The sequence below is a fragment of the Dendrobates tinctorius genome, unplaced genomic scaffold (assembly GCF_039654945.1).
Source record: "Dendrobates tinctorius isolate UK_male_01 unplaced genomic scaffold, ASM3965494v1 ptg000003l, whole genome shotgun sequence".
NCBI classification, from domain to species: domain Eukaryota; kingdom Metazoa; phylum Chordata; class Amphibia; order Anura; family Dendrobatidae; genus Dendrobates; species Dendrobates tinctorius.
In genome coordinates, this window is record NW_027361671.1 from 90,912,765 (window position 1) to 90,933,164 (window position 20,400).

The window sequence follows — 20,400 nt, forward strand, 5'->3', positions numbered from 1 at the left end:
CGAGAGCCATTTGGCTCTTAGGAATTCGGCCTCAATAACCATGCTGCCAGGTTCCATTTGTCTACGTCCAGAAGTAGCAGAGGACCTTGGTGAAGGAGGTCGCCCTTTTTGGGGTAGAAGCTGGGGCCTTCCTGGGCCATGGCAAGTAGGGCACTGTACCAACTTCTTCCAGGCCACTGAGGGGCGATTAGTATTGTGGCAACTCGGTCCGTCTGGATTTCTTGAGATGTTTTTTGCCCGCATCGGTATGGGTGGGCAGGTATATATGCGAGGTTGGAATCCCACCATTGGGTAAAGGGCATCTATTCCTTGCACTCCGTCCATGTGGTTGAGGGAGACAAATACCCCTGTCTTCGCATTTTGCCTTTTGGCGACTAGGTCCACCTCCGCCCCATCTTGAGGCTATGGACACGAATACCGTCTGGTCCAGGCGCCACTCCTCCGGATGAACGTCTTCTCGACTGAGGAAATCTGCCTGGGTGTTGTCTGATCCTTTCAAACGCACTGACCAGAAGATCCTTGCTGCTATTGCCTTCAGGCCGGCATACTTCATACCCCCTTGGCCACTGTGGTCATGTTGTCAGAGTAGATGCAGACGTGGCGATTTTGGATTAGCGATGATGACGCCTTTTAGCGCTTTTCCTACCGCCTTCAGTTCTCTCAGATTTGAGGAACTGGTGCTCATGCTCGGCAGCGATCGCCCCTGAAAATAGGATCTCTCTACTACTGCACCCCAGTTGGCTGGCATCTGAGCGGAGTGTTTTCAGGGGAAACTGAATCCGGCTGACTCCCTTCTGAAGATTTCGGTAGTTCAACCACCTCAGGGCTGGTTTAACCTGACCAGTGAGGGGAATCCTTCAGGACAATGGAATTTGTCGCCGCGTAGGCCAGGCGCATCCTGGAATGTAAAAGCACGTGGCTTTGTAGATTTCGGGTGTAGGCCTGAGCCCAAGAAACCGCCTGGGTGCATGTGGTCAGAGATCCTGTCATGCTCGCCATGTCTGTTTTGCCTCATGACCCCTGGAGCGGTGTGCACGCGCATCTCATGTCTGCTATCCTGCATGTTCCCTAGAGCAGTGTGCACACTCACCTCATGACTGTTGAGCTGCGGGATGCCTGCGTTTCTGCTCTGCCTTCTGTGATTGTCTCGTCATGTCTAGAACCCATGATCATGTGTCCTTCCGATGTTCCAGCAGGGGCTGGTTCTGCATTCATCTCTGCATGTCTGGAACTCTGATCATGTGACCTGCCTAGGTTTCAGCACTGGTTCTGCTATCATCTCTGCATGTCTGGAATTCTGATCATGTGACCTGCCTAGGTTTCAGCACTGGTTCTGCAATCATCCCTGCATGTCTGGAATCCTGATCATGTGACTGCTCCATGTGATCCTGGAGGACTGAACTGGAAGTTCTTCCCTGGTCCTGACCCGGAAGTGGAGGTGCTATGCTCTATATCAGACCGCCCCTTCCTATGCTCAGGGCCTGAGTATTGTGGTGCTTCCCTGCATGGCTGTTTGTCTGCTGGGTCGCTCCCTCTATTCTGTGCCTGTGCACTCTGCCCTGTCGTGCGTCTCTGCACACGCTCCGTGCTCGTACTCTGCCTCTTGTCTCATGCCATGTCTTGTGTTGTCTCTCGTGCCATGTTTGCCATTGCCTTGCCTTGTAGTCCTTCCTTGCTCTGCCTTGTGTTCCTCCCTATGGTCTCTGCCTTTGCTTGCTCTGCCTCTCTCTCCCCTATGGTGCTCTGTAGTGCTCCCTGGCACACGCACCATTCCTCCTCTCTTACTTTTTGTGCTCTTTTCCATGTCTAGTCCCAAGGCTCTGCCTTGGCCCAGCTCTGGGCTTCGGCCTACGCTCCACTGCTAGACTCTTTAATATTGTGCTCTCTTGCACGTTTCCAGGCTGGTCCCAAGGCTCTGCCTTGGCCCGGCTCTGGCCTACGCTCCGCTGCTAGCTCTGTTCTTGCTCGGTTCTTGCTCGGTTCTTGTTCCGTGTTTCTGCCTATGCTTCCGTTCCTGGATCCGTTCTCTGCCTAAGCCCTGCCTGGTTTCTTGTCTTGTCTTCCCTTGCTGCTTCGTGTGTTCTTAGCATGCGCCTGGCCTTCCTAGCCTCCTGTTTGTGCCTCAGTCGTGCCTGCCTGCTTGTGCCTCAGCTGTGTCGCCTGCCATGCCTCAGCCGGGTTCGCTGGAGTCTTGCCCGTCTGTCAGTGCCGCAGCCCAATCAGCTAGCCAGTGCCCCAGCCGTGCTCTCTGTGCTTCCTTGCACTTCACGCTGTTTCCGCACTGTGCTTTCCGTGCTCTCTAAAGCACGCGCAGGCCCTTGCCTGCCCATGGAATACCTCCCCGTGCTTCTATAATAGTGCGTGCAGATTTTGCCATGTATCCTGTCGTGTCCTCTTGCACGCACAGGTCCTAACCCTGTTCTCGTACTCTGCCCTGGCGTGGCTCCTAGCACGCACCCAGCCTTGAACCCTGACCCTGGCGTGTCTCTTTGCACACGCTGGACTCTGCTTTATTACCTTGTGTCTTGGCGTGTCTCTACACACGCACTCTGTCTTGTACCTTGTGCTTTGGCGTGTCTCTTCACACGCACCGTCTCGTTTTGTGAACCCCGGCGTGTCCCCTACACACGCACCTTGCCTTGCACCTAGCCTTGGACCTTGGCGTGTTCCCTAACACGCACCATGCCTGGATATCTGTCGTGCCTCCTTGCCTGAACCCTGGTTTGCCTGCCGGATGCCCGGAACCTGCCGATCGCTGCCAGAGATCGTAAGCTGGATGACTGCGGCCTGATGTCCGGAGCTGATATCCACAGCCTGATGCCTTGATCATGTCGATCGTTGCCAGCTGGGGCCACACACTGCAGCATAACTGAGGCCACTCACTGTGCACATAACTGGGGCCACTCACTGTATAGCATTATCTGGGGCCACTCATTGTGCAGATAACTGAGGCCACTCACTGTGCAGATAACTGGGGCAACTCATTGTGCAGATAACTGGGGCCACTCACTGTATAGCAAAGCTGGGGCCACACACTGCAGCATAACTGGGGCCACACACTTCACGAGATAGATGGTACAGAGAGGGGGAAATCGTCCAGATATGGGATAATGCCTATCCCCTGGCGCCGGATGAAAATCACTGCTTCCGCCATGATCTTGGAGAGATACATGGTCGGATGGATTGGCACATGGTAATATGCACCCTTCAGATCTACCGTTGCCATTACCCAGTTCTGTCCGATGAGTGGGACTGCCCCTGATTGACTCCATTTTGAATTGCCTGTACCGGACCGATTCGTTTAATGGCTTCAGGTTTATGATGATTCGGTTTTTCTCTGATGGCTTCGTCACCAGGAAGGGACGTGCGTAATGGCTGTGTCCTTCTCCTGCTTTGGCACTCGCGCGTTCTACCGGAGCAGATCTCTTGGTAAGGAGCCCTGAAGGTGTGGAGGCTGTAGGGAGATTACCCCTAAGCATTATGGGGAAGGACTCTCGAACCCAATTTTTAGTCCATCTCGTATGGTACGGTGGACCCACTGATTTGTGGAGATGGACTGCCAGCGGGTGAAAAAAGAGCGAGACACGACCCCCAACCAGGCGTCATTGCTTATCTGGGGTCTCTTGATGGTTAGGGACAAGGATGTTCCTGCCCTTGCCCCCCTATACTCTTCCTGAGTATGTCAACAGGACCAGGGATTCCCAGCCAGTCTCTCACGCCGGTACCGGCCCAGCCTTAAGCTGCTTAGCGGCTGTGATCTGACGAGGGCATGCAAATTCAGCTTAGAATAGCTGTTGACAGAGGTTTGGTCACGGGAGGGACGAAAAATCCGTCTCCTAGGATGTCTATGTTCCAGAAGAGAACCTTTTGTCCGAAGCTTTGTCCAGGATGTTATCCAGGACATGCTTGAACACATAGTGGCCCTGGAAGGGGATGGCGCACCACTTGGAGATAAGTCGCCCCCCTTAGTATTTTAACCAGGGCACTCCTCTAGGAGTTAGAAAGGACGGCCGCTTTTGCGGATACCCGGACCTGGCCAGAGCAGTCACGCTCAGCCTAGAAGAGCCGGTGCATTAAAAAATTACCCGATACCTGCTAATTACAGGCTGGTCTTCTGCCCTGGTCTCAAGTTGTTTAGCGACCGCCAGCGGAAGCATCGGCTAGGAACCTCGTTGCTTTCTGCAGTAGGGGTAGGGCGTCAGGTATTTTTTTCCCCTGAGGTGCCCTGAGTCTGTGCGTAATCATAGAGACAGGGCATGTGTAAGCTATATTAGCTTCCAGCAGATTAGTAGAGGTGTCCCAGGACTTCCTTGATAAGCGCTCAAAAATATTTATGTATATATATTTTTCTTGATCCACTGGATCTTTGAGCTGGGAGGAGCCCTCAAAGGGATAGGCTTTTTTTTTTTTTTTAGGGAGACCTCCTTTCATGGAGGATCAGATTCTGTACGTTCTCGTATACAGAACACCTTCTTTGGGCTTCAGCCCAACATCTCGTCCTGTACCGTGTATTTAACTTCTTCCTCCTCCACCCCTATGGTACTCTTAACCATACTGATTAGCTCACCCATATTCTCGGAACCAAGTGATATTTTTTGTTCCCTGGTTTTAGGTGTGGACGTGGAAGAGGAACCCTCAATCTCCCGAGCGTCCTCTGAATCCGAGGACTGAATTTCGCCTGAGTCTGATTCTATCGGAGCTTTCTTCCTCCTCCTAGATGGAGGCAGACTGGGAGAAGGGAGCCATGGAGGAGTGAACCTCCTGTATTATGAGGCATTTGATGCTATCCAGGAGAGAAGGCTGCTCAGCGCGAAGGACCTCTCCGTACAGGACGGGCAGAGCTTTCCCCGTATGTCGAGGGAGTCTGGCAGCACACATTTTAAACTTGTGGCTGGTCCTCATAGGGTCAGAGACCTTTTCTCCCCATATTAGAGAGAGAGAGAGAGAAGTATGCTACGCCATTTTAGTAAATAAATGCTGGATAGCCAGGGCCAACACCTGCTACTTACAGTAGGAGGGGGGTACGCTGGGCTCCGCTGACACAGAGAGAGGGCTTGTCACCGTCCATGCCGTCTACAGTCAGTGTCAGACAGGTGTCTTACCTGGTGATCACCTCTCCAGCGTTGTTTGTGCACCTCCTCCTCCCTTTGGCCCAAAGGGGGCAACCACATGAGGATGCCTAAGAATGTGACCGCCGGTTCCAGGAGTAACGCGCCCCCCGGCGCGCACGTGCACTCCACCGTGGAACGCATAGGGACAGACCGGAAGTGAAGCACGCCCCAGTGGAAAGCCCAGTAACGCCTGAAGTGGAGGAACGCCACCCCCGGCCAGCGTGAGCCCCCAGGAACCGGCAGCACAGAGGAGGAGGAAGCCGGGGAGCTTTCTGGAGGCCCCCGGCGCGCACATCACCACCTCGCTTTACCCCCGAAGGAGAGGTGGGAGAGTCCCGAGTCCCACCATGCAGGCGGAGACGGGAGCAGCCACCGGAGGAGAGCAAGGTCCCCGACCTCGGCTGCCTGGCATCTGACAGGTATCCCAGCTGGTACTGGACGTGGGGTGCTCTCGATCGCCGGCCACGGCAGCACCATCATAGACCTCTTCATGCCCCATATGGGACAGGAAAACACTGGTGGTTGCAGGAAGGGGAGGAGTATTTAACCTCTTTGTGTTCTTGTTCCCTATTAGGGCGGGGAAGACATCCTCCAATGTAGCTGTCGTTGAAGGTGACTGGAGAAATCTCGGCTTATACACGAGAATATACGGTAGCTGTGATCTGACTTTTCTTAGTTAGCCGTTCTACTAGATCTCTGGCTTCACAACTTACGACAGCTGTCAGCCAAACCTTCCACCTTCAGCTATAGCTCCTGACCGCCCCATACAGTTCTACAATCTGCTCATATTAACAGGCTTGTGTGCTCAATGACTAGGGGGAGCCACCTAAAATGCCTGTTACCACTAAAAACACCTGGTTAAATGTGAATCAGAAAAGAAGCTGCCAAACAACTTATCTTAAAGGGGATAGCAGGGTTTGAGATAAAAGTCTGCAATCACTCTATGTGACTGACGAATCGTGACAGCATGTGGCGCACACTATGTCAGGATTCACCTGGTGGTAGCGCATGTGGTCACATGCCTATCTGTCTCATGTGGTCTGCTGTCATGATTCAGCATTCTGCAGTAACAGATTGACAGCAGACTTGGTCCACCCCTTTAAGACTAGAAATCAAAAGGAAAAATTAATGCTCCTACTGGACAGCCTCTATAAAAATTCAATTGGATTTACTGCCAAGGCTGGTCATGACATGTATCTGCAGATAATTTGGTAAAAACTGCTGACATTTGTAGTGTCCATGCACATAATATTAAAAGGAAACTTGTCACCAGGTTTTCCCTATATAAACTAAATCCACCATATTTAAGTGGCCTTAAACATCACTCCACAAACCTGTTTATAACAGCCCACCATTCCTGCATAGCTAAGAAAATATCTATTATAATCCTCCGGCTGATGGGTGTTGCTCATCTGTGCATTTCCTCCGTCCCCGCAATTGCTGCCCTCCAGCCTTGAGCGGAGTGGCTGACATTTCCACTGTCTAGGCAAACCTTGCGCCTGCACAGTAAAGAAAAGCAGCGCATGACATCAGCCACATCAAGACAGGAGGACAGCAATTGCAGGAACAACGGAGGCAGCAGACAAGCGACAGCCATGAGGCTGGACTGCACTATTTCGCATATGGTGCTGGAAGATTAAAAAAGGTATTTTGTTAGACATGCGGGGAAGCTAAGCTCTTATGAACAGGTTAGTGGAGTGCTGTTGCAGATGACTTTTAGGTGGCAGATTTAGTTTATATCAGGAAAACCTGGTGTCAGGTTCTCTTTGACAGTAGATTCTACCAAAATAGGCTGTGACCAGCTTATACTCCATTTCAAAGCCATGTCCTTCAAAAGGATTAAGACTATACATTGCAATCTATGATGTTACATATAATTGGGCTCTGGATATTGGTTATAAGCAGAAGTTTGGGCACTGCTGTAGTGCTGGCTCCACCTACAGGCTATTAGTGGAGCAGCACACAACAATACTTAGTGAGGATATTTGTCAATTTTGGTCTGATAATCTTATTAGTGAAGTTTATGAATTTGATTGTGTAGGAATATTTCCCTGCCAAACGAGATGTCAATTCACTAGGTTTTTCATATTAGTTTGCGTTTCAAGCTGTGCTCACGACTCTAAAGCCCCTGCTTACTTCAAAGCATAAGGGCAGGTTATTCAAAGCTTGATGTAATAACAGCTGACAATTCCAGCACAAACAACAATCCTAACTTATGTAGACTTTACAATAAAGTTCCGCATGGAAAGGATATCAGGAGCCGGTTTCCTTCTTTTATCAGGAATTGGGACAGGATCGTTTGGCCGTCGTCGTAATTTTCTAGTCATAATAGGTTTAACTTCCATGGAATCTGTCAACAGAAAGACATTATTATAAGAAGTCTTCGATGCTGTAAGCAAACGAGATAAAACGGTTATATGTGGCAGAACAGCACGCACACGCTGACAGCACTACACTTGTAAGAGCGATATTTCTCTAAAATCAGTGCAATTGCACGACACTGGAGGAGCACAGTGGCATGCTACAAGTGTCGGTGCAGGCGCATGCACAACGTGACTGCCAACACATTCTGACACCAGGTTCTTGACTATTAGTGATGAGCGAACGTGCTCGGATAAGGTGTTATCGGACCATGCTCGGGGGCTGAGTGTCTTCGGCATGCTCGAATAATATGTTTGAGCCTCCGCGCCTGCATATCTCGGTGACTGTTAAAAAATCCCTGTATGTGCTGCTGCTGCTGTTGAACAAACAGGCAATCCATGCATATGTTGTGGCTGTCAAACAGCCGCGTGGACTCAAACATATTACTCGAGCACGCCGAAGAAACTCGGATAGCACACAAGCATGCTCTGATAACACCTTATCAGAGCACATTCGCTCATCACTACTGCCCATCTATGGCAGCCGCTTGTGCTGCTTCAAAGAGTAGGGGTATTGAAGTGATCAAACAGCATGAGCACATCACAACAGCCTCTCCTCCTCTCTGAAGCCACTTGCTCGCTACACTTTCAGGTGCACTGAGCAGTTGTACACAGGCAGGAACCAGGCATCAGAGAGCGCCCTCAGCCACATTGTGTTTGATGCTGAGCTCCTCCAGGGTTAGGCTATGTGCACACGATGCGTTTTTCAAAAACGCAATGGAATCCTTATGCAAGGTAATTCAATGACAATCCTGAAGTGTTGTGCACATGATCAGTAAACTTCTGTGCGTATTTGCAGTGCGTTTTTTTCTGCAGAATGTCAATTCTTTTTGCGTTTCTGCACCCTTTGACTTCAATTGAGTCAGTCAAATTCGCAGCAAAAATGCAGGTATAAAAATGTTTGCGGATGTGCTGAGTTTTTGTTTTGCGCTTTACCGCCAGACATGGTACCGTAAGAGAGATCACTGGAGCTGATCAGCTGATGAACTCCTGTGAACTCTCTCATGGCAGCTCAGTGATACACTGTGGGGGTGATTAACTCCTGTCAGTGTATCGCCGGCAGTCTTTGAGAGCAGTCACATCACTAATGTGACTGCTCTCAAAGTGATCAGGATCATCCTGGGACATTATGGATTATCTTCTCTGCAGACAGGTGAAGAATTTTGTGGTTTACCATTTTATTTTTGTTGCAGGAGACGTGGCTTCGGTGGATTAGGCATTCGGTGAGTATGGTTTAAGTAATATTATTAAAGGAGTTTGTGTCATTATTTCAAATAAAAGGACTTTATTGTGGGTGTCTGTTTTCATACATTATCACTATGAGGTTACTAATGGATAGGTGTCTTTTAGATGCCTCTCCATTACTAACCTGTGGGCTTGATGTCACCTGACAATACAAAGATGACATCAACAACACAAATATGAACTTCACTTCCACTGCTACAGAGCAAATGGGAAGAGCGAGGCTAAGCGCCTGATGTGGTGCATCCTATAGATGCTCCTTTTCTGGGGCGGCTGAGAGCTGATGTTTTTAGTCTGGGAGGGGCCAATATCCATGGCCCCTTTCTAGGCTATTAATATCAGCCCACAGTTGTCTGCCTAGCCTTTGCTGGTTAGATTTTATAGGTGGACCCTATGTCAATTTTTTTCTTGGGTCCCCCTGTAAACTACCCAGTAAAGGCTAAGCAAACAGCTGTGGGCTGATATCCTCCCTCGGCATCAGCTGATGAGCTGAGCTCTGCACAAGCTGGTCACTGGCAGGTCAGCTCATCAGCTGATGCCAAGGAAGGAAAATGAAAGAGGGGGGAGATGGGGGCAGGCGCAGCTAGAGTTGTTCACTGTGCAGGCGCCAGATGCCAAGTCACGCAGTGTGAATACATCATAACACACTGCGGGGGTGGGATCTGAGGCCTCTGCAACACGCATGCGCGATAGCCTGATGTCAGTTCTGGGGCAGCGCGCACTGCGCATGCCCGAGAACTATTGTCACAGCGCAGGTGCCAGCATACAACACAGGAAGAGGCGGCACACAGGGGCATGATGGACGGCGGCGCCCAGACGCAAGACAGGGGCATAATGGATGGCTGGGAGGCGGCGCCCAGACGCAAGACAGAGACATGATGGATGGCTGGGAGGCGGCTGATACAGGGGGAGACACTATACCTATGGGACTGGTGACAAAGTGTGTGTGGGTTTGCATGTGTTTGTGCTTACTAATAGGCTTAGTAAAGAGGGTGTCAGGCTGACACCTTTTCATTACTAAAGCCCCTGTCTCACATAGCGAGATCTCTAGCGAGATCGCTGAAGCGTCACCGACTTTGTGACGCAACAGCGACCTCGCCAGCAATCTCGCTACATGTGACACGCAGCGGTGACCAGCTCCCCGCTGGATATCGCTGATCGTGCTCGAATGTACTGGGCCATTTTCTCATCATCGGTGTCCCGCTGGCCAGCATGCATCGCTGTGTTTGACCAAAGAGCGACCTCATTGGTGACGCAGAACTCAGGGACGCAGGCTGGAGTCATTCAGAAAAGCTGCTGTGTGACAAGGTCCCAACGACTGATAAGGATCGCTGGATGGTTGCTGCGTCGCTGAAGAGATCTGCCTGTTTGGCAGCTTACTAGCGACCATTTAGCGACGCACCAGCGATCCTTACCATGTCGTATCGTTGTCGGGATCGCTGGTGCGTCGCTAAGTGAAATGGGACCCTTAGCCTAGAGGTAGGCATCAATGACAGCTGCTGACACCAAGCCGTAATCCCATTACTCTGAAGCCACTGCATCAGCATGAAAAAGGTGGTGTTGAACCGATAAACTACATCACATTTTTTTTAAACATTTTCATTTAGCGCAAAAAAGCATTCAATGCTATACAAAAACGCATGCAAAAATGCATACAAAAACGCATTCAAAAACGCGCGTTCTTGTTGCAACATTTTTCCTGCCAAGAGATGCAGAAATTTATGCAAGCAAATACTCAACGTGCGCACATAGCCTTACTGTGCAAGCGCAGACACACAAACTGATTTTAGACAGCGCTCCTATCACCAACGGAAAGCTGTTAACCAAGACAAAGCACTGGCTTTAATAGTAAATAAGAGGACATACTTTATAAGAGGAGTGAGAGCACTCCAGTCCTACCGACAACAACAGCAGAGGAAGCCCCTACCCCTCCTATGACGTACCGTATTTTTTGGACTTTAAGACGCGTCCCAAATTTTGGGGTGGAAAACAGTAACAAAAAAAAATGTTTTTTTATAAGATGGGATCCCTTCCTCAGGATGCCGGCGACAGAAATGTGGCGATGCTGCGTCCCGATGTTCACGGTGAGCAGAGCTAAGTGCATCGTTGGTTTCTCACGGCCATTTTCCTGAAGCCGAGGGCCGGCGAGATCTCAATCTGCGCACGCACCGCCTCCAGCAGCCCACGACCTCAGGAAGATGGCCGCAGGGAAACCAATGATGCAGTGTACACTGCTCACCGCCAACACCACACTTCAGCATCACAACACTTACGCTGCCGCCGGTTCTCTGAGGAAGAGACGCTGCTACACCACTGCTGCAACCCCCAGTAAGCCTGCGTTCGGACTATAAGACACACCCTCCATTTTCCTCCCAAATTTATGGGGGAAAAAGTGCGTCTTATAGTCTGAAAAATATGGTGTGTCATGTATGGGCCTTCCAGCCCCTCCTGTTTTGTATGGGCCCCCCAGCGCCTCCTGTCATGTATGGGCCTTCCAGCCCCTCTTGTCATGTATGGGCCCCCCCAGCTCTTCCTGTCATGTATGGGCCCTAGTGAATCCTATGTGATGTATATTCTGCAGCCCCAATGATTCCTCAATGTGCCATATCCAGAGCAGTTTTGGTGTGATGTGCATACTGCAGGCTGCCCAAATGCTTGAGTTCTATAAATATAACGTGAGCAGTGATTGCCCCTAGTGAGGAGTACTGCAGAGTAATATACATTGCTATTCAGTACAACTTCATGCTGCAAGTTCTTTTCAAAATTTTAGGACCTGCAAAATTCTTAAAAAATGTGATTTAAAGAAAAAATAAAAAAGGGTAATTATTGATTCATTCCCTGTATGCATGGACAGAATTTACCTCCTGTTAGTTCCATTGTTAATTTCTCATTTTCTATCATTTTCTTCTTTTCCTCTAATTCTGCTATCAAATTTTCCTTTAGTTCAATCTTTTTATCTTCAAATTCTTTCACGGCTGCTTTCTTCTCCTTGATGTAGTTTCTTTCTACCTGCTCAGTCTAGGAAGATAATATAATTCACAGCTGTAAATAATTAATAGGAATGATGCCTGTGACATACTAAGATCCAGGAATGTTACTTACCTCTAGTTGTAAGAAAAGTTCTGGAAGAAAAAGAGAAATAAAAATCAGTTTAGAAATGACATTTATTCAGGACTGGAGCCCAAAATATCCCATCCATAGACTAATGTGCTAGTGAGTACAAAGTGTATATGATGTATATCAAAGAAAGTTCAAATCTGATACCATATTTTAGCCATAATCATCATTTCTAATTTAAAAAAAAAAAAAGACATTTAATAATAAAATCTCAGTCATTTAGATCAGTGCAATTCCACCATCACTAACGTGAGCGCAGAAAACCTTGCTCATTGGAGCTCTGCTGCCAGTCACCTGTATTAGTCTCTCCTACGGAGACTGGCTAACTTTGCACAGAACTTTACTTTCTGTGGTCTGTACAAGCAGCCACTCCAAAGATCAGTATTGTCTGGTGAATGGAAGTTAACACCTATCCACAATATAAGTGATCACAGACTGACTGCTGGGAACACCGTATATTGGCAGAAGAGGTCACTTTTGTCCCTGTTAGAATGGTTAGACAGTGTCCATGACCGAGCGTCGCTTCATTCCTTTCTACAAGGCTGGTGGGGGGAAAAAAAACAAAACAAACAAGTGCAGGACTCACCAATACTATAAGAGAAAGAACAGAGCTGCAGTTTGGCATGTGCACAGACGCTCCTAATTTACAGGAATGAGAGCATCCCAATCGATGAAGTTCCCAGCAGTCGAATCCCTTGATTTATACGTTATTATCACCTACCTGATGGATAGGTGAAAACACTTCTACAAGGGGCAAGCAAATTTCACCACCTAGACGCTCCTCGATCTAAACTAAATATTCTACGACATCTCAAGGTTTCTGAAACATTATAATTTGTATTCCTTCATTAACCCTGGAAGTGAGAGCAATGCCAACCCCAGTCACGTGATCGGGGGGTCGGTGATGCGTTGCCTTGACAACCAGAGGTCTCAGAGACCTCTATGGTTGTTGCAGGCACATTGCTATGAGCGCCTCCCGGTGGTCGGCGCTCATAGCAATGCAGTAAATCTGCTACATATGGGCGATTTGCTCATCGGCCATATGTAGCAGAGCCGATCAAATGTGACATGCTTCTATGAAGAATGCCAAAAGTAAGAAATAAAAAAAAAAACAAAAACTAAAAAGTTCAAATCACCCCCCATTCGCCCCAATCACACACACACACACACACACACATTTAGTATCGCCACGTTCAGAATCGCCCGATCAATTAAAAAAAAGGATTAACCCAATCGCTAAACGGCGTAGCGAGAAAAAAATTCACAACACCAGGATTACTTTTTTTTGGTCGCCGCGACATTGCATTAAAATGCAATAATGGGTGATCAAAAAAACGTATTTGCACAAAAGTGGTATCATTAAAAACGTCAGCTTGGCCCGCAAAAAATGGACACACTACGGATCTCGAAAAATTGCGTTGTTTTTTTTTTAGCAAACTTTGGAATTTTTTTTCACCACTTAGATAAAAGAGAACCTAGACATGTTTGGTGTCTATGAACCCGTAATGACCTGGAGCATCATAATGGCAGGTCAGTTTTAGCATTTAGTGAACCTAGCAAAAAAGCCAAGCAAAAAACATTGTGGAAGTGCACTTTTTTTTGCAATTTCACCGCACTTGGAATATTTTTCCCGTTTTCGAGTACAAGAAATGCTAAAACCAATGATGTCATTTAAAAGTACAACTCGTCCCGCAAAAAATGAGCCCTCACATGGCTAAATAGACGGAAAAATAAAAAAGTTATAGCTCCGGAAAGAAGGGGAACGAAAATCGAAAAACGCTCCGGTCATTAAGGGATTAAAGGAGAATGTGGTCACAATAGGTTTTCTACTTTTTCAGATACTATTACAGCTCTAGTTAATTCATATAATGAATGTTATAATGTAAATGGAAGCATGCGCCCATCAATTTTTCCACATGTGATTGGGTGTACTGGGCATAAGAACCTCTCATTAGCACATGCCAAAATATTCGATAACAGAAAACCCATGTAAAAGAAGCAGATCCCCATTCATTCTTTCATGTTTCTTACCAGCATTTCTTAGCCTCTCTTTATATTGTTGATCTAATTTTTTCATCCGTTTCTGATACTCCTGCAGGGTACCTAATTGTAAAATAAAGGCATGAAATCACATATATAACATTTAGAGAAACAACTGGTAAGTGTACACCGTAAAGTTATCAGTGATCATCAATGACAAATAATGATATTCCATTAAAAGAAAACTATACCTCAGATTTTTATTTCTTGTAACAAGAGATAGGATAGGGGAGTATTTATTAAAGGATTAATCTAGCATTTTTTGTTCTATGCCTATACCGATATCTGATTATCCTCATATCTTATATATGGAGAACTTACTTTCCCTGCAGTGCAGCCTGTATTATGACTCCTAGATTTCACCCTGCATGTTATCCCTCTATACTCCACTATCAATCTAACATCTCTGCCTACTAGGATGGCACTATGATTATCCTCTCCTAAATATTCCACTAAATAATGTATCGTAGTTATGCAATCAGGTAGGCGGACTTGTCATCTTCATTATAATTGTGTAACAGGAGCTGTGAAGTTATCATCATTATATATGATAGGTTTCTGTCCCACATGACGTATAAGAAATAATAAGTCAGCTCACCACTTACCGTATATACTCGAATATAAGCCGAGATTTTCAGCCCATTTTTTGGGGCTGAAAGTCCCCCCCTCTCGGCTTATATTCGAGTCATACACGCCAGGGGGTCGGAGGGGGAGCAGGGGTGTCAGGTCATACTTACCCCTCCTGGCGCGGTCTCTGCAGCATCCCTGCTTGTCCCACGGTCTCCCTTCCTTCAGCGGTCACATGGTACCGCTCATTAAACTCTTGAATATGCGCATATTCATGAGTTTAATGAGCGGTACCACGTGACCGCTGAAGGCAGGAAGGGAGACAGTGGGAGAACGGAGCTGCAGAGACCGCGCCAGGACGGGTTAAGTATAGGCTATATTCACCTGTCCCTGCTCCATCGCGGCTTGCTGCTGTCTGATGTGCCCTCTGTCAGTGACATTTAGACAGCAGAGGGCGAGGTGACGTGGTTAGTGCCGTGCCCTCTGCTGCCTGAACGTCACTGACAGATGACGTGACAGATAACGGTGAGCAGCGATGGACGCAGGACAGGTGAATATCTCAGGTGCTAGGTCCTGAGCCAGCAGCGACACCAGCACCTGGCCCCCAGTGACGGAGAGGTGAGTATGTCATTTTTTTATTTTTACAGCAGCGGCAGCATATGGGGGCATAATGTATGGAGCATCTTATGGGGGCAGCATATGGGGGCATGATATATGGAACATCTTATGGGGGCATAATATATGGGGGCATGATATATGGGAGCAGCATATTGAGTATGATATATGGGGGCATAATCTATGGAGCAACATATGAGGGCATAATCTATTTTGCAGCATATGAGGGCATAATCTATTTAGCAGCATATGAGGGCATAATCTATTTAGCAGCATTTGAGGGCATAATCTATGGAGCATCTTATGGGGCAGCATATGGGGACATAATATATGGAGCAGCATATGGGGGCATAATCCATGGAGCAGCATATGGGGGCATAATATATGGAGCAGCATATGGGGGCATAATCTATGGAGCATCTTATAGGGCCATAACCTTTATGGAGCAGCATATGGGACATATTATTCTAGGGAGCATCTTATGGGACCATTATTAACCTTTGTGCAGCATTATATGAGGTGTATTTTATATGGAGCATCTTGAACTGTATGGAGCATTATATGGGGCTCCTGATTCAATATGGCTATTCAAAAACATTTATCCTACTGATGTCTTAATTTTACTTTTATTGGCATCTATTTTTATTTTTGAAATTTACCAGGAGCTGCTGCATTTTTTCACCCTAGGCTTATACTCGAGTCAATAAGTTTTCCCAGTTTTTTGTGGCAAAACTAGGTAATACGGTAATCTCTGTGGACCAGAAACTCCTATGCATGGACATCATAGATGCAGATGAAGCAAACTTGCATAGGAAAAAACAAAAGTCCAGCAGCAGGGAGAAATCCTTTTAAAACATCCTGCTTATATAAGAATAGAAAAAAAGAGGCAGCACTCAAACAGGCTTTCCAAAAAATGGACCATTTATCGGCCCGTTGTGACAACATTTCGACTCCATTACTGAACCTTTCTCAAGCTGTTGCAGACATAAGGAAACATCCATCTGAAAAGCGTAAGCTCTGGAATTTTAAAGAGGTTGTCCAATATCTATAATGTCCTTTAAAATATCTATCTTTAAGCTTTAACCATTTTTGTCATTTGCTTTATGATAAAATTCCCGACAATACTCCCTATACAGCTAATCCCTATATCTGTTTTTTTTTTGTTTGTCTTTTTCTTTACTTCCTGTGACATTTTGTTTGAGGAAACACCCCCTCCGAAACAGGACATCAACAGGAGGTGGTGCTGCTGTCATGTACCACACCGTCACCGCCATCCTACTATGCTGTCCTGTTTCGGGGAGGTGACGGAGAAGTGACCGCAGCTTCTATGCCCTCATCTTCTGTGGCTGTCACCACACTTCTGTTGGCGCCACAGTTCCTACTACTGACACTGCCGCAACTCTCCCAGCTCAAAAATATTTCCAGAATCCGTCTTTTCCTCAACCCACAATCTACTAAAATGCTTGTGCATGCCCTCATCATCTCCCGCCTCGACTACTGCAACATCCTTTTCTGTGGTCTCCCTGCTAACACCCTCGCACCTTTCCAGTCCATCCTTAACTCTGCTGCCCGACTAATTCATCTCTCTCCTCGCTACTCCTCCGCTTCTCCCCTCTGCAAATCTCTTCACTGGCTCCCATTCCCTCAGCGTATCCAGTTCAAATTACTAATACTGACCTACAAGGCCATCTATAACCTGTCTCCCCCATATGTCTCTGAACTAATCTCCCGATACCTTCCCTCACGTAATCTCCGGTCCTCCCAAGACCTCCTTCTCTCCTACACACTTATTCACTCCTCACCCAACCCCCTCCAAGACTTCTCCCAAACTGCCCCTATTCTCTGGAATTCTTTGCCCCAACAAATCCGACTATCAACCACATTTGGATCCTTCAGACGGAAGCTGAAAACCGACCTCTTCAAGAAAGCCTACAGCATGCAATGACCCCGCTACCTCCTTCTCTCTCGCCACTACCGGTGATTTCACCTCAACCAATACCGGAACTGCTGCAACCCACCAACCTACTGTCTCCTTCACCCACCATGCAAGCCCGAAAGGGCACGGTCCTCTCTCCCCTCTGTATCAATCTGTCATTGTTAGTTTGTTTACTGTAAGTGAAATCTGTAATTTGTATGTAACCCCTTCTCATGTACAGCACCATGGAATCAATGGTGCTATATAAATAAATAATAATAACTAATGTCATTAGGGGCAGTGATAAAAGCAGGGTCAGTCACAACAACAATGCCAGCCCACATCTTATAACACCGCCCGCAAATGAATCATCAGGGAGCATCAACGGTGTTATCACACTGCTTCTTTTGCCGCCCTCTGACACCAACTTGCTTGAGGACGGTGATAGAGGCTGTAGGGCAACACTGCTGTCACTCACCCTGCTTCTGTCACCAACCCCCGTTGACATCTCATTTCATGGAAAGAGGCCGGAACTCTGGCTGTGGAAACTGTACATGTGTATGGCAGGCCTAGAAATGTGGGATCAGCCACATAAGTATGACTGAAGACTGCATAATAAAAGCTATTGTCACTTCCCCATCAACCGCCTTAAACAAAACAATCTGGGATTGGGAAAAAGCAATCTGATCCAGCTCAGGACAAAGGTGGCTGCAGCTTTAGAAAATTTTATTGGAGAACTTGAAAATATATATGCTTTATGTGCTCCAGATCATGAGTAATACTGTTTAGTTGAAACGCGTCGATCGTTCCCTACTGGTGTGCTCGGTGTTTGCTATGCACATATTTTTTTAAAGCACATATATATTTTCAAGTTGTCCAATAAAATTTTCTAAAGCTGCAGCCGCCTTTGTCCTGAGCTGGATCACAGTACTTTTTCCCTTTTCCTATTTGATGTGGATGCTCACCACAATCCGTGCTGGGCGTTGGCAGGCTGGGGGATTTAACTACAGACCGATAAGCTGACTACACTTTTTTTTTCTTCTATAATCTGGGATTGGTTATGACAAAAGCTGTGTTAAGTCACAGTAGTAGTGCCTTCTGATAACATTGTGTTCCACGTGGGGTGTGGAGGGAAACTAGCTGCAGAGAAGTGCCAGCAAGGCCATCCTCCTGTGACGCCCTGTTTGAGACTTCCCTTCCTCCCAGGAACTAGAGGGAAAAAAAATTATAGATATAGAGATTAGCAGGATCAAAACTATGGTAAGAAATTTTATAATAAAGCTAATTACAAAAGTGGTTAGGGTTTAACAAAAGAAATTTATACTCGGACAACCCCTTTAGTATAGGGGTGTTTTATAGGATTTCTCATTGCTGTTTGAAGTTTGTTTTTAAATATAGAAGCTTATAAAAGGCGAAATTCATCTAATTTCAAATTACAAGTAATTCTTGAGATACAGACTTTGGTAAAAAGAAGGAGATGCTACACAATGGTAGACAAGGTCCTCTCCCAACTTTTTTTGAGATGTGTAAAATGTAAATGTTTTCTGATGAAATGGAGAATGTCTGAGTTTCCCCTTCTGATCTCTGTTCTATGTTTTGTTGTGAAAAAAATGAGGTTTCCAAATCTTTGCATTTTTGTTTTCTTTACATATTATACAATAACTTTTTTGAAATTGGTGTTGTATGATTCATAGTTTCTATATAAATAATCTACATAACTACATCCTGGCTTGACGGAGTTCTGTACATGATTTATTTTACTTGCTTATATAGCGCCATTACTTCCAAAGCGCTTTACAGACATTATCACCACTGTCCCCACTGGGGCTCACAATCTAAATTCCTTATCAGTATGTCTATGGAATGTGGAAGGAAACTGGAGTACCTGTAAGAAATACGGGGAGAACATACAAACTCCTTCCAGATGTTGTCCATGTTGGGATTGAACCCAATTCCCCAATGCTGCATTGCTCAAGTGCTGCCCTACATTACCACTTGAGTGTTTTACTTGAGCTCCCATAATGTAGTGGGATAGTTCGGTGCCAAACAGTGGTGAGCAAAATGATTAATAGCATCCACATCGGTAGTCTGTGGCCGCCAGACCAGATTCATGGGTTCCCCTTCCTACCTGTCGGCATCACCAATGCGTCTTGCGATTAGGAAGCCTTTTGCGATACCACACGAGCGTTGGCCAGGTCTACTAATCAGGAGAGCGCCAGCAAGGAGTTCGCATGTCTCTGGTCTGGCACCACGGACTATTGACATGTTCTGCGCAGGATCTTGCAAATCATTTTGCTTAACTCTAGTGCTGAATGATTATTTTCAGAATGAAAATCATTAGAGCAAGCTGTATGCAGACAACTAATAAGCAGGGAATATTGGAAATAATATATTTCAGATAACACAATCAGGGCAGGACACAACACAAGTATATAGAGAAAACACACTGGTCAATCTGAGCAGAAGGAAGCCTCAGCTGGGTGTGCATAGCGTAATAAAAGAGGACATTTCTGGCGGCTGTAGAGAATGTAAGATTAGGTGGATTTGCGACATAACGATGCAATCCGAGGGCACCAAGTACTTTACACATTCCTTCAGATACAATTGAATCTGATTGCATCACATCATTTGCAGCTTGGAAATTAACAGTTTACTACAGAAGTTTTCATGTAACGATACTTGCAGATGCGAACTCTCTGAGACAGATCAGTAACACATCGGGGGGGCTCTAGGAATACAATACTAAGGAATGAGTACCACCATCGTCTGGTAATCTCAATGCTCACCTTCCTGAAGTTGTTGCAGTTGCCTCTTCAGAGAGGCCAGCTTATCCTGATACATCCTGGCAAGAAAAAAAATAAATAAAAATCAACTAAAAGTTATTGTTATATCTAAGGGAATAGACATTTTTTATTTACTTTTAACTCCACCGAGCTTAACCCCTTCACGACTGGGAAATTTTCCATTTTCGTTTTTTCCTCCCTTTCTTCCAATAGTCAGTACTTTTTGGATTTGTTCGTTAGCATAGTCGCATAAGGGCTTGATTTTTATGGGACAAGTTACAGTTTTGAATAACACAATTCACTTTAGATCTAGGAAGCTATGATTGTGATAAAACCAATTAGTATGGTATCAGATATAGCATAATTAGGTATAAAAACTGTTAATGTCAGAAGACTAAAATCAATCTAAACAGATGAAAGGCAAAACACTCAAAGTGCCACAACAATGGACACAGACACTAAAAAAAACCAAGGTAAGAAATGTGTCACACAGTATAGAACCCCAAACACTCCAGAGGGTGTAATAGCTGGAGTAGGGGGTGTAGGATACAAGGGGTTTTAAAGGGAACCTGTCACCCCCCAGGCGTTTT

At 46.4% G+C, this 20,400-nt stretch overlaps 1 protein-coding gene across 3 annotated transcripts in view; it reads right to left on the reverse strand.

Moving 5' to 3' along the window:
• SUDS3 (SDS3 homolog, SIN3A corepressor complex component) overlaps nucleotides 1-20,400 on the reverse strand; it is an 81,849-nt gene that overhangs the window by 36,647 nt on the left and 24,802 nt on the right. For all 3 annotated transcript variants that reach the window (XM_073559489.1, XM_073559482.1, XM_073559486.1), the window contains exons 3-7: nucleotides 19,814-19,869; nucleotides 13,922-13,993; nucleotides 11,876-11,895; nucleotides 11,635-11,791; nucleotides 7,366-7,461 (exon numbers count right to left, since the gene is read on the reverse strand). In XM_073559489.1, coding sequence (XP_073415590.1) covers nucleotides 7,366-7,461; nucleotides 11,635-11,791; nucleotides 11,876-11,895; nucleotides 13,922-13,993; nucleotides 19,814-19,869 — 401 coding nt within the window. The remainder of the gene's footprint in view (nucleotides 1-7,365; nucleotides 7,462-11,634; nucleotides 11,792-11,875; nucleotides 11,896-13,921; nucleotides 13,994-19,813; nucleotides 19,870-20,400) is intronic.